Raw genomic sequence first — 12188 nt, forward strand, 5'->3', positions numbered from 1 at the left:
AATAAATAAATATAATATAAATATAATAAATAAATATAATTTGTATCAATAATACTTATACCAACGTATAGCTCAGCGGAATCCTCAGGGCACGGAATTATTTCGTTTTTCCTAGAAAACACAATAGAAATCTAAGGAATAATTGAATAATTCCAATAGGAATCCATTTCGAATAATTTCGTAATATTCTAATAAGCTCTTGAAATCACGTTTGACACTTGCTTGACAGTGATGTTGCTCCATGTTTCACTTCGAAACAAAGAGAGAAAAGGACATATAGCGGAATTTGACAAAGATGCATAGAGATCTGTTGTAGCAACATCATTTGTTTCTTCGCAGTTGGCAGGCCTGGACGATATCAATGAACGATACTTTGACTCATAAAAGGGGCGTGATTTACTCAAACTGAACACATCATCAATCCCTTCCACCATGTAGTATAGTACTTTCTCTGTGTAGTGATCTTCCTTCTTTCGATGGTGAATGAGACAAACAAATTACAAAAATTCAGCCACCAAGCACGGTCCGTCAGATACTAAATCTAAAAGCGAGACTAACTTCAAAAAAATAAGTTCTCAACAAATAAATAAACTGAAATAAGTGAATCGTTAGGGCACGTTCGCGTGTGCTGGGAGGATGCAAGATTCTCGAAGAATTATCGCAGAAGTGATGGACAAAAATTGTCATGTCACAGTATATACACTTACATATGAAGATGCACGCACGCGCACAGAGAGGAACGGAGGGAGAAAGGGAAGGAGGGAGGGAAGGAAGAAGGAAGGAGGAGAGGATAGAATTTTTCTTTTAAAGAAAAATAATATATTTTTCATTTGATTATCTTTGTCACTCTCTGAATGTCAAGGATAGGACAACGCTTGTGTCGATTTGTGTCATCAAATGGAAAGCACTCAATGTACATTTGGATACAAGCATACACGTGAGACCGCTCAGTAATCACCAAGTTCGGATATTGGTGTGCCATTTTCTCCCACTCTACGCGGTGCACCACGGTTATCCCACCTTTATTGACAACTTTTACACGACTTGATTTAAGCCGAAGTCATATAACATCCGATGTTATAATTACTGATGTTAAATATAAACTGTTGTTTTTAATGAAGTTTTTCACATCACATTTACACTTATACAGCACACTTTATCCTAGAGATGTTCTTGCGAATGTTCTCAAAACGTTGAGACATTTCCAGGATTAAAATTCAAGAGTATAAAAAATAGCTACGAGTCAAACAAATTTACATGCAATTTATAAACAACAGTTTCGACCTAACACAAAGCCATTAGCAATAAATTTCATTCATCATTAACAATAAATTTTTTTTTAATCTGTTAGAACTTGCATATCTAATCTTAAACTAGAAATTTAAAATGCCAGTCGAAGCTGGATCTTCATTGCTTTAAATAATTCAATCTTGAATTACTAATATACACTATATATGTACTTATATATATATATATATATATCCCATATTGTAGTATACCATATTTTGAATTGCGCATCGAACTATTTTTCCGGACTTATAAATGCAATTAAAACTTTAGTAATCGCGAAATAAATTGACAAGCAATTTTAATAATTTGATGCTACTATCATATTATAAAGATGTTAATATGTTGAAACTGTTCATAAATTTATTGCAAAAAATATTACCTCAGCCGGAACTTGAACCCGAATCTCTTGAATTCCGTACGAGCGTCCTAAGCCATTAGACCATTGTAGCCTTAGTAATATTCTTCGCAATAGCAATGGCAATTCGAAAGATTACAATGGTATATATGCAAGTACACATATAGTGTATATTAGTAATCAATTCAAGATTGAATTATTTAAAGCAATAAAAATCCAGCTTCGACCGTAATAGGCATTTTAAATTTTTAGTATTGATTGTGTTTCTCATATACGCAATTTAAAATAAAAGATTCTAATATTAATGCATATTTATTTTAAAATGTGTAAAACTCTAATTAGACTTGGGGTAACTGTGTACAATTTCTTCTTAAAAATACCGTATTATTTAGATGTATTCTGAAACTTAGCGTTATTGTAATGTCAAGTGACTAAATGTGATATGTATAATATGTCAGATATGTGTGACAAGGAACCTATTGTTGAATATTTTTGTTAATTTATGTCTTTGTGGGACCGACTTGTTGTTCCTAAATTTACGTCTGTCAAATTGAAGTTAAAATTACAATATTTGTCTTTAATTCAATCAGAGCGATACATCTAGATGTGAGTGATTAATATTTTGTTGAGCTAACAGTATTATATCACTTTATAAAAATTAAGAATTTATGATATTGTAATAAATTCCTGCTGTGAAGTTTCTCGGCAGGAATGCGTTTATTTTTTACCTGTTAAGAAATTCTTTTACAAAATTATCAAAGTTGAATCGTTTTGCAGTGTACTGATAAAAAAAACCATAGGAAGTGATTCTCACTAATTTTTGAGCTTTGGATATGTAGTAGAGCATGAAAAAAATAATAGATCCATATTTTTTGTGCTTATCTCGAGATTTATAGGATGAAACACCTCCTCTGAAAATAATGAATTGTATCGTTTTTCTTAAATATCTTAAACTATGAAGTATAGCCAAAAGTGTTTATATAAAAGTTGTATAGTTTCTTATGCTTTGTATAACGGCATAAAAGACATGTTGCAAAAATCAATTAATTGTTATAAATAAAGAACAATTTAAGAAAGAGTTATACATGTTTCTATAATAATTTTCTCGTACAATTGATTGGTGTAATCACTTTTTCTCGACAATCAATTTTTAATAATTTATTTATAACAATCTCGTGTACTGTCAAAAGTGCACAATGTTATCGTCTTTTTCTAAAAAATTTAATCATGGAATTGTAACATTATTTACATTTATACTTATTATATTTCTGCATATTATATTTATACATGAGCGGATATGTACTTAATAAAATATAAAATATAATAAGTATAAATTTCGATAATTATCTGAAAAAATACAATACAGAGTAATATGTAAAAGAATAATATATAATGATATAACAATATAATGACAATATAAAAGATATATAAAAACAATACAGAATTTATACATAAAAATACACAAATAATTTTTACATAAACAAATAATATACTTATTTTATAGTATTGGTATTGCAAAGATGATGATCATGAAAAGAATGTATAATACAAAATGACTTTTTATACCAAGAACAAGTAATGATAGCGATTGCGCCATAAATTACTTTGAAATCTCTTTGGAAACAAAATTCAATTTGTGTTTGGATACTAAACTTGCCTAAATGTTTGGACAAAAAACTGTGCCGGTTTATTCTGTATATATTTTATCATGCAAATTTAAACAAATTTTAAAATCTAATCGCCGAGAATTGATAGTGAGTTAATGATTGCAATTTTAATATATTATTTCTAACATGAAGTTCAATTACAAGATGTAACAACGTAACGGTATCAGAAAAAAATGTTTGATAAAATTTTTCCATAATCTGAAGCCACAAACATCTAATGGCTGTATTTTCCCGTCGTATCGGCTGGAATTGTTAGGAAAACAATGTTTGTTGCAGAATCTTTCAGAAATAATATTGAGATAATATCCATTCCATGAATCAAGTAGTAATACAGCTTGTGGTTCATCACTCGAGAAAAACTTCTTTCAACTTAGTTATTTCACGCATACACACTCCATTTTGGCCAATATAAAATTAGGAGAGTTGCGCTACTGTATATACTGTGCTCATTTTTGATTTATTTTTTTGCATAAACATAAAGTTTAAGTTTCTTTAGTAATTTTTCCGTACAATCGATTGTAATCAGAATTTCTCAATCTATTTTTAATAATTGGTTTATAACAAATTTGTTGCAAAATTGATTTTTGCAACATGTTCTTTATGCCGTTATACAGAGTATAAGAAACTATACTATAAACTTTTATATAAAATATTTTTTGATATACTTCATAGTTTAAAAGATATTTAAGAAAAATGATACAATCCATTATTTTCGAGAAGGTGTTCACCTCTTAACTTCGAGATAAGCACAAAAAAAATATGAATCTAATATATTTTCATGCTCTACATATACCCAAAGCTCATTAAAATCGGTGAAAGTCAGTTCCGACAATTCCCTTGTGAGTGATAAATTGTTAGTAACGACGGAGTCGTTACTTTGAAATGACAAGTGACAAAATCCAGAAGTGTGTAGAGCTCGAAAGGATGAAAAAAGGAAAAGGAAAGAGAAGCAATAACGAGTCATTTAACTGAATTTTTGCTTATAATCTGCACAAGATCGAGACCGTGTGCTTTAGTGAGTCTCGTAAACTCATTTTAAAAATGAGGTTTGAACCTGTGTTATCATGTGATAATTTTTTATCAAAATAAGCAAATAACGACGTCATTAATCTGAGTATGAAATACTTAGCTCACTTCAGACTCAGTTTCATTTGTGTGCAAATGGAAAGCAACTATTGTAATATGGAAACGCATGAATCTGAGAGGGATTTCGTGTCATTTTGTTCAATCCATGTTGCTGCTTTTTAATATGCACCATTTTTTAAAATGATTTCTTTTATTATAAGAAGCTTCGTTACCCAACATTTTTATATTATTCTAATTGAATTTGTGATTGTGGATGATTCGATGATTGGAAATGACCGAGGCTGAACCGATTTTTATTTATGTCCGCGCGATATGCGACAATTCTGGTTTTTAATTTTTTTTTTGTTTGACCCACGTATGTAACATCACAATCATGCTAAGATATTTTGTACATTACATTTTGTTGCGCCATCAAATCTAATTTATCTTTGTCACGATCGATGAACTTAATAAGAGTAATGGGGGACTTAGTAAGAGTAGTGTAAGCCGTTTTTAAATTTAATCTCGATGCGATTGGAGACAAACGATTCAGAAATAGATATAATATATTGTATGTTGAAATATTTATTTCTATTAATAGATTTGTGTTCATAATCCTGATTAAAGTATATATGATATTTAGTCTATTATGTATGAGAAATAAACTGCAGAAAATAACTGTTGTCTAGCAAGATAAAATAGCTTCTTCAAGATTTTTTGTTGAAAACGTGGATAAAACAGTAGTAAGATTTTGTCTACTATGTATCACTACACCTTTTTTGTTGCACGGAGAGTGATGTGAAATTAAGGTATCTTCCGGAGCATGTAGGTTTGTCATATCGATTAAAAATGATCTTTTTTGATCAATAATGATAATGTCTAAGAAATTTATTCTATCGGTTTTGTTTTCTTCGAGGATGAACTGTAATTGTTCATATAATGAATTAAAGCAATTGATAATATTATTAAAAAATTCTGGAGCTGCCAACAAGATGTCATTTGTAATAAAAAGATAGTTGGCAGGGAAGTCGTTCTATTGCGATTTCTTTTAAGTCTTCGATTACGATGTTAGCAATAATTGGAGAAAGGAAGGAACTCTTTGGTGTACCGACAATTTGTTTGTAATAAACCTTGTTGAACACAAAATACGTAGATTCCAAAATGAATCAAATAGCTGTTAAAAATTCATCCTCAGTTAAGCAAGTGTTATTAGAAATGTAACCAACGTTTTGTAATAACTAATTCAGTTTTAATAACTAATTCAGTAGGAACATTAGTATGTAACAAGAGTAAAGAAGCCAATTTAGAATTCGATTCAAAACTAGTTCCATTTAGTTTTTCTACTAGAAACTTTTTCACTATGTACTTCAAGTATGCTGTTATTTATGTTCTTGTGTAAGTATTATAAAACGCGAAATTAGTGGGCTGTTAATTCAAAAAAACAATTATTCTTAATGGTGCTCCAGGTACTTTTGACATGCCGTAGGCTGTGAGTAGGTTACCATTGATATTTAATAACTTTTTATAAGTGTAATTATTAGAGTCCGGATTAAAGTTCTAAAATTGCATCAACTTAGTTCTCCACATCACATCACAGCCGGGCTCATCATTCGCCACAGTTTCGGGCAGTGGCAGTGAGGAGAATCATGAAGAACGCACTACAGTTGACTTAATCGATGGGCGAATAATCCGGACTTTAGTAATCATCGATATCAATCTCAAGATGTTCTTCAGAACATCCTTGGACATCTGATATGAATTATTACATGTAGTAACTTCTTCATAAAATCTGGAGACTATTTCGGCGCTAAGCTACGCGCATAACATTTACGCGGTATCTAACGTCAGTAATTATAATATCGTAGTCAGTAGTTAGAACATCGAATATAAATGTAATAATAAATTATAAACGTAGTAATGGATCGACCTTCGATTTCCTTTATTGGCTGGATCGTCAAGGAATCTTGCCTCTTTTAGGTTGACCACACATTAAGTAAAATTGCACAAGTGGCTTGCGCAAGTATTGTATTTTGATAAGTTTACTTGAACATGTGTGGCCGGCCTTAAAAAAAAATTCTAAACAGTGAGTGTGCACGCTTGTATACATGTAAGTGTGTGTACATAAAAATAAAAGTGAATAAAAATTCTTAAGGGGATGCTGGAGTGATAGCCGAACTTAATCGATAGCATAGATTTTTTAAATTCCAAATAAAAAAGTCAATAATAGACATCTTTAATTCATTTCTTACATTAGCCTTCTGTCTCGTTTAAACGCATACATCTTATCCAATATATTGCAACGCCATCCTGCAAAATCGAATACCTACTGCTAAACACAATTACTGCTTTGTTTACCATTCCGAGTTTTTGCTCAGCATTTGTATACACGTAATTTGCAGATAATATAAATTTTTTTTTAATCTTATTGTTAGTTTTACAAACTCAGTATTGTTTGTGCATGTAAAACGTTGGGTGTTGAACTGTCGTTTTATCTATACGAGCTATAAAACTTTTGTATTAAGGAAACATTTTTGTCAGGTAACAACTCTAACTCGTTGAAAAAATGTAAGTTTTTAACTTTTTTCGATTTTACTATAAAGTCCACTGTAGCTACTCCCAATTTTCTACTTTAATTCTGTAAAAGGATTTTTTATTTCGTTCAGTAAATTTGAAGATTTATCGATCTGCAGTGTCCCGACAATTTGATTACTCCAGCGTCTCTCTCTCTCTCTCTCTCTCTCTCTCTCTCTCTCTCTCTCGCTCTCTCCTTAAAGGATAAAACACATTAAATTAAATCTCTCGTGCGCCTAACACACGTCATGCCGCCTGATAATGGAATTAATTTTGAATGTTTGAGCCGTTGTAATTTTAAAACTTTTGATTGCTTGGCCTGGTGACCATTGAGATTTTTGGTCAATGAGCCAAAATCTGCATCATATCAATATTTCATCATCAATTTGACAGGAAGCTCATTTTCATAAAAAATGTTTTAGGATCTTTTATGATTTTGTAACGATTTTTCATTCGAAGTGAGATCCATTCTATTTTCCACTCTACCTAGGAAGTCGTGGAGTAGACCTCGCTTTGCGTGGAAAATCGGACGTCCGTAGGCAGGAAAGAGTAGAGTGGATCTCATTTCATTTTGGAAAGTCTTCACCTAAAAAGAGAAGGCGATGGCGGGATTCTTATTGTTTATAGCAGAAATAAGAATTGTGTTTTAAACTTCTTTTGTTAATAACTTTTTTTAATGAGTAACGATGATTAAAATTTTCTTAAGGTTACTCAAAGTTATGACAATATATGTCCAGATCATTGGAGGAGATTTCCCTTATTTTCAGTTTTATCGTGAATAATTACAAAAAAGGTAGGTTACATATTTTTCGACTTCCCATGATTAATTATCATTAGAATCGCAACAAAGAATTCTTTTTATCAAGAGATTGCAAGAAAAAAAACTTAACAAATTTTGAAGAGACCTTATTATAAATAATTATGAAAGAAGAACGAGTAAATGTCGTCAATTTTTGCCCCCAACCGCAAAGTAAAATGTGTATGTTTTTTCATAGTTTTTGAGTAAAATTACGTAGAGCAATCAGTTTTCCATAAACATGAAGGGAATGTATATATATAAAAATGTGAATGGTAATCGGGTCTAAGAGCTTCGAGTTTAAGAAGGCGGGAAGATGCAAAACGCGTGTATCTGACTCTCGTCTTACATTCTTCGAATATTCGCATTATCTGTATCCTTTTCTATTTCAATTTTATTACAACAAAATGTAATTTGATGGTTTTTGAAAGTTTAAACATTAAAAACGATTATTATACGTCTCATTTTTATGGCAAAAATTGTATGCTTATTTACTTACTTTTACATTTTCACACATGTTTCTTTCATGTTTATGGAAAACTAATTATTTTATGTAAGTCTCCAAAAATTATAAAACATATATACACGTTTCGCTTCCCGATTGAAAGCAAAAATCAATGATTTTTACCTATCTACTTTTTATATTGATTTTATATTGATTGCATATACAGGATGTCTGGAAAGATAGTAACAACAATTAAAAGTAGATTATTGAAGTCATTTTGAGATGAAAATTCGAATACAAAATAAGGCTATAACAATTTTTAAATTATAGGCATTTAAAGTTAGCGAATCGCCTGAAGTTCGCACGTTTATTTTGATATTAGAATTTTCATTTCAAAATTTTGATATTAGAATTTTCATTTCAAAATGGTCTAAAAAATAATTTACTCTTAATCGTTGTTACGATCTTTATCGGATATTCTGTGTGTACGTATAGATTTATTTATAAAAGTAGTATAATTAATTTTATTAAACAGACATAATTTATATGAATGAGGAAATGATTTTAAAATAAAAAACAGAATATTAGTCAAATATTAGTTATATTTAATTTTAATAATCAATTTTATATTACTTTGAAAATATAATATTATATTATATGTTTATTTAGAGAACCTATGGTCTGATATGAATTCGGAGATATGCCATGCTACCGGCAACAACGCAAACAAGCAAGCTATGACATCCAATATAGATAGTAATGCTGATACTCTTGGAGCTGACCATGAATACCACGAAATCAGTGATGAAGAAAATCAAGATAGTCCGTTAAAATTTGATAAGACATTAAATTTTGATTTTGGTCCAAGTCTTTTGGCAGAAATGGATCAAATGTTCAGATCATTAGGTAAAGGCAAGAATGAAAGATATTCTGTATATATCGGATGTTTCTCAATGAAGGAACTTTTTCAAACTTCTTTAAAGTTAATTAAACCTGTTTCAGTTTCTAATTAAAGAGATTCTAAAATGAAATCAATTATGAACATTGTTTTTATTTTATATCTTTGAATTAGCTTTTCAGAAAAGTAAAATTTTGATTTTTATGATTAAAGGACGCATAAAAATGAAAGGGAAGACATTCAATTTTATATAAAAAACAAAAAAAATATTATTCTTTAATTTATACGTAGAGTTATCATTTGATAATATTTGCCAAATACAAAAAGTTTACAGTTTATATATAATTATATAAAATAAAATAACCGCCTTCTTAAAATACTAATAGGTTTGTTTTCTGTTCCTGCACGAGGATTGCACTAGAACTAAACTAAACTATAGTGCAATCCAGAACTGACGAGTGTAAGCGTGCAAACAAGGAATAAGAAAACTAGTGCAAAATAAAAATGCGTCTTAAATTGTTTATATGGAAATATTAGATTCTTGTAATGAAGATGAAGTATTAATGCAATTTCATTGTTAAAAATATTCTTCATTGAGATAATGATAGTACAAAATATTTTTCTATATAGACCTACTATCATTTATATATTTTTATCGTTTTATCTTGTAAACATTCGCATTATTTGTACAAGGTCTATTTTCTGTGGCTGAACTAGTGTATACTAAGACACTAGAAATGTGAAATTCTCATTCGCCATTTTGGTTCTACTTGATTGATTGGTTATAGTACGATAGTGACAAAGGTAAATATTAAGAAGATTCCGCTTATCTCAAAAACACAAATCGATGCGTTTTTGCGTAAAAATAAAGATTTGACAAGAAAAAGTGTCACTCTGTTCCGCGAGATATTAATCCTCAAAGTTGACGACTATTCCGGTTAGGAAATCTGTCATAACAGTGGTTCATTGCTTTAAACAAATTTACTGCTTTCAAAATACAAATTCATTACTTTAACAAGGAGTTTATGTTTTTAAAGCATACCCAATGGGGAAAAAAATATTTGAAAAAACGTTTTTTATTAATTAATTGTAATTTTTTTATTATATTTTATCTTTTTTACTTATCGAGTTTGGAACTTGGACCTCATGATTATGAGTCTGATACTTTATCCATTATGCTACTTACAATTGTCGATGTATACAGTTCTAATTGTCCACTTAACGCAATTATATTAATTTCTCTTCCGTTATTATTTTTTTATTCCAACCCGTTTTTTATTAATTTGAATTTTAGAAAACAAAATTTTTTTAACATTTATAATAAACGTCAGATAAACGTTAAATAAATGTTTTTTTAATCATATTTTAAGTAAATAAATAACATAAAACAAACATTTAATAAATGTTAAATAAAAGTTAAAAAATCTTATTTTGAAAACGTATCAATCAAAACGTAAAATTTATTACGAAACGTTTAGAAAACATTTAATAAACGTTAAATAAATGTTATTTTGAAAATAAGTCATGAAAATTAATGAAAAATAAACTCAATAAATATAACAGCAAAATATAAATGGGAGTTAGAAATCAATGCTGGATGTTATATTGCGCAATGCTAATTATTAATATATAAATTTAATTTGTTGTTTTCGGTGCTCACTTTTTGAGTCATTGGTAATAAAAAAATTACGCACTATAAAATCGAATTGCGTCTCGCACAATCGTAATTCCGATCTCCAATAACGCAGTGAAAATGTGGTGAGAGATAACCATCTTCGTAGTTTAATGTTGTGCCAATCAACTTAGCTGAGTGGAGCAGATAGTGAACTTAAGTTAATAATTGCAACAAGATATTTTTGAATAGATATTAATTTGCGTAATTAATGTATGCTGGCCAGCATACATTAATTGTGGATCCAAGCATCGTCAATCCATTACAATAAATTTTTTAAAAATCATGATGTCAAAGTTAGATTGAAAAATAATTTAAGTAACATAAAAGAGAGTCATGTTCGTTCTGATGTTAGTCACATCTTGCCGACTAAGTCGGCAATAATAGATGATAATGGCGAACCCATCGGAGTATCAAAGGTCTGTTTATAAATTTGATTATCGAAAGTAAAATAAATAGAATCCAAAATTAAATGCATCATCTTCAAGAATTCATTTTTCGGTATCTTACAATTTTTTTCAATGTAACTTCATCTATTAGAAAGAGCATCCCTCACTAAGTTCATAGGGATATTTGTAAATAAAGATACTATTATATATTTAGTGACACCAAGCTAAAATCTGATTTAATTTGAATATTATTCAATTTTTTGATCAAGTCAATTATTATTCACATTGGTTTGGAGTTTTTGATACTATCGATAATCAAACCATGTACAAACATAGCCAAATTATACAAGGTACTGTCCACTGCCAAGATAATAATAATTCTAAATGGACAATTTGGCTTGTGAATCTTTAAAGAAGCTCTGGGTAAAGTAGTTGCCACATAGTAGTAAAGTTTTTTATATGTGTGACCAGAGATAAATTCGGATTTTTTTCCATCCTGATGAGAAATTCCTCAAACTACTTGATTTTATTATAGGATCTTTTTGAATATATCTTCTCATCCATTAGCATAACATTTTTCAGTGTAAGAGTTTTTTTCTAGTGCTATCGTTATGTTGCCTTTGTCAGCCTTTGTAAAAATAATATTTCAGTTCTTTTTGAGAAATTGTTTCATACATTGTATTAATTTAGTTAACCTGTGATGTATCGAATTATTTTTAGATTTGAAAGACAGTAAGTTACTGATGATTTTTAATGAATGATTTTTCACATTATAATGCACAGAACTCTATAATTTCCTAATATTTTCTATATTCTATATTCTTCATAAATTCCATGACGCTTTCTTCGCGCGATACATCTCTTTTTGTATTCAACGAGTATTATGTGATTAACATCAGAACATGACTCTCTTTTATGTTACTTAAATTATTTTTCAATCTGACTTTGACATCATGATTAAATTTGTTATAATGGATTGATGATGCTTGGATTGATGATGCTCCGCATGCGATCGTTGTTGGAGATGAGGCAAGTTTTTG

The 12188-nt window shown here is 29.6% G+C and overlaps 1 protein-coding gene across 4 annotated transcripts in view; it reads left to right on the plus strand.

Annotated features, from left to right (window-relative positions):
• Positions 1-12188, plus strand: part of LOC108685209 (tyrosine-protein kinase PR2) — a 330449-nt gene that overhangs the window by 93053 nt on the left and 225208 nt on the right. For all 4 annotated transcript variants that reach the window (XM_018189894.1, XM_018189897.1, XM_018189895.1 and 1 more), the window contains one exon: positions 8859-9095. In XM_018189894.1, coding sequence (XP_018045383.1) covers positions 8859-9095 — 237 coding nt within the window. The remainder of the gene's footprint in view (positions 1-8858; positions 9096-12188) is intronic.

The sequence above is a fragment of the Atta colombica genome, unplaced genomic scaffold, assembly GCF_001594045.1.
Source record: "Atta colombica isolate Treedump-2 unplaced genomic scaffold, Acol1.0 scaffold147, whole genome shotgun sequence".
In the NCBI taxonomy this organism is placed as follows: Eukaryota; Metazoa; Arthropoda; class Insecta; order Hymenoptera; family Formicidae; genus Atta; species Atta colombica.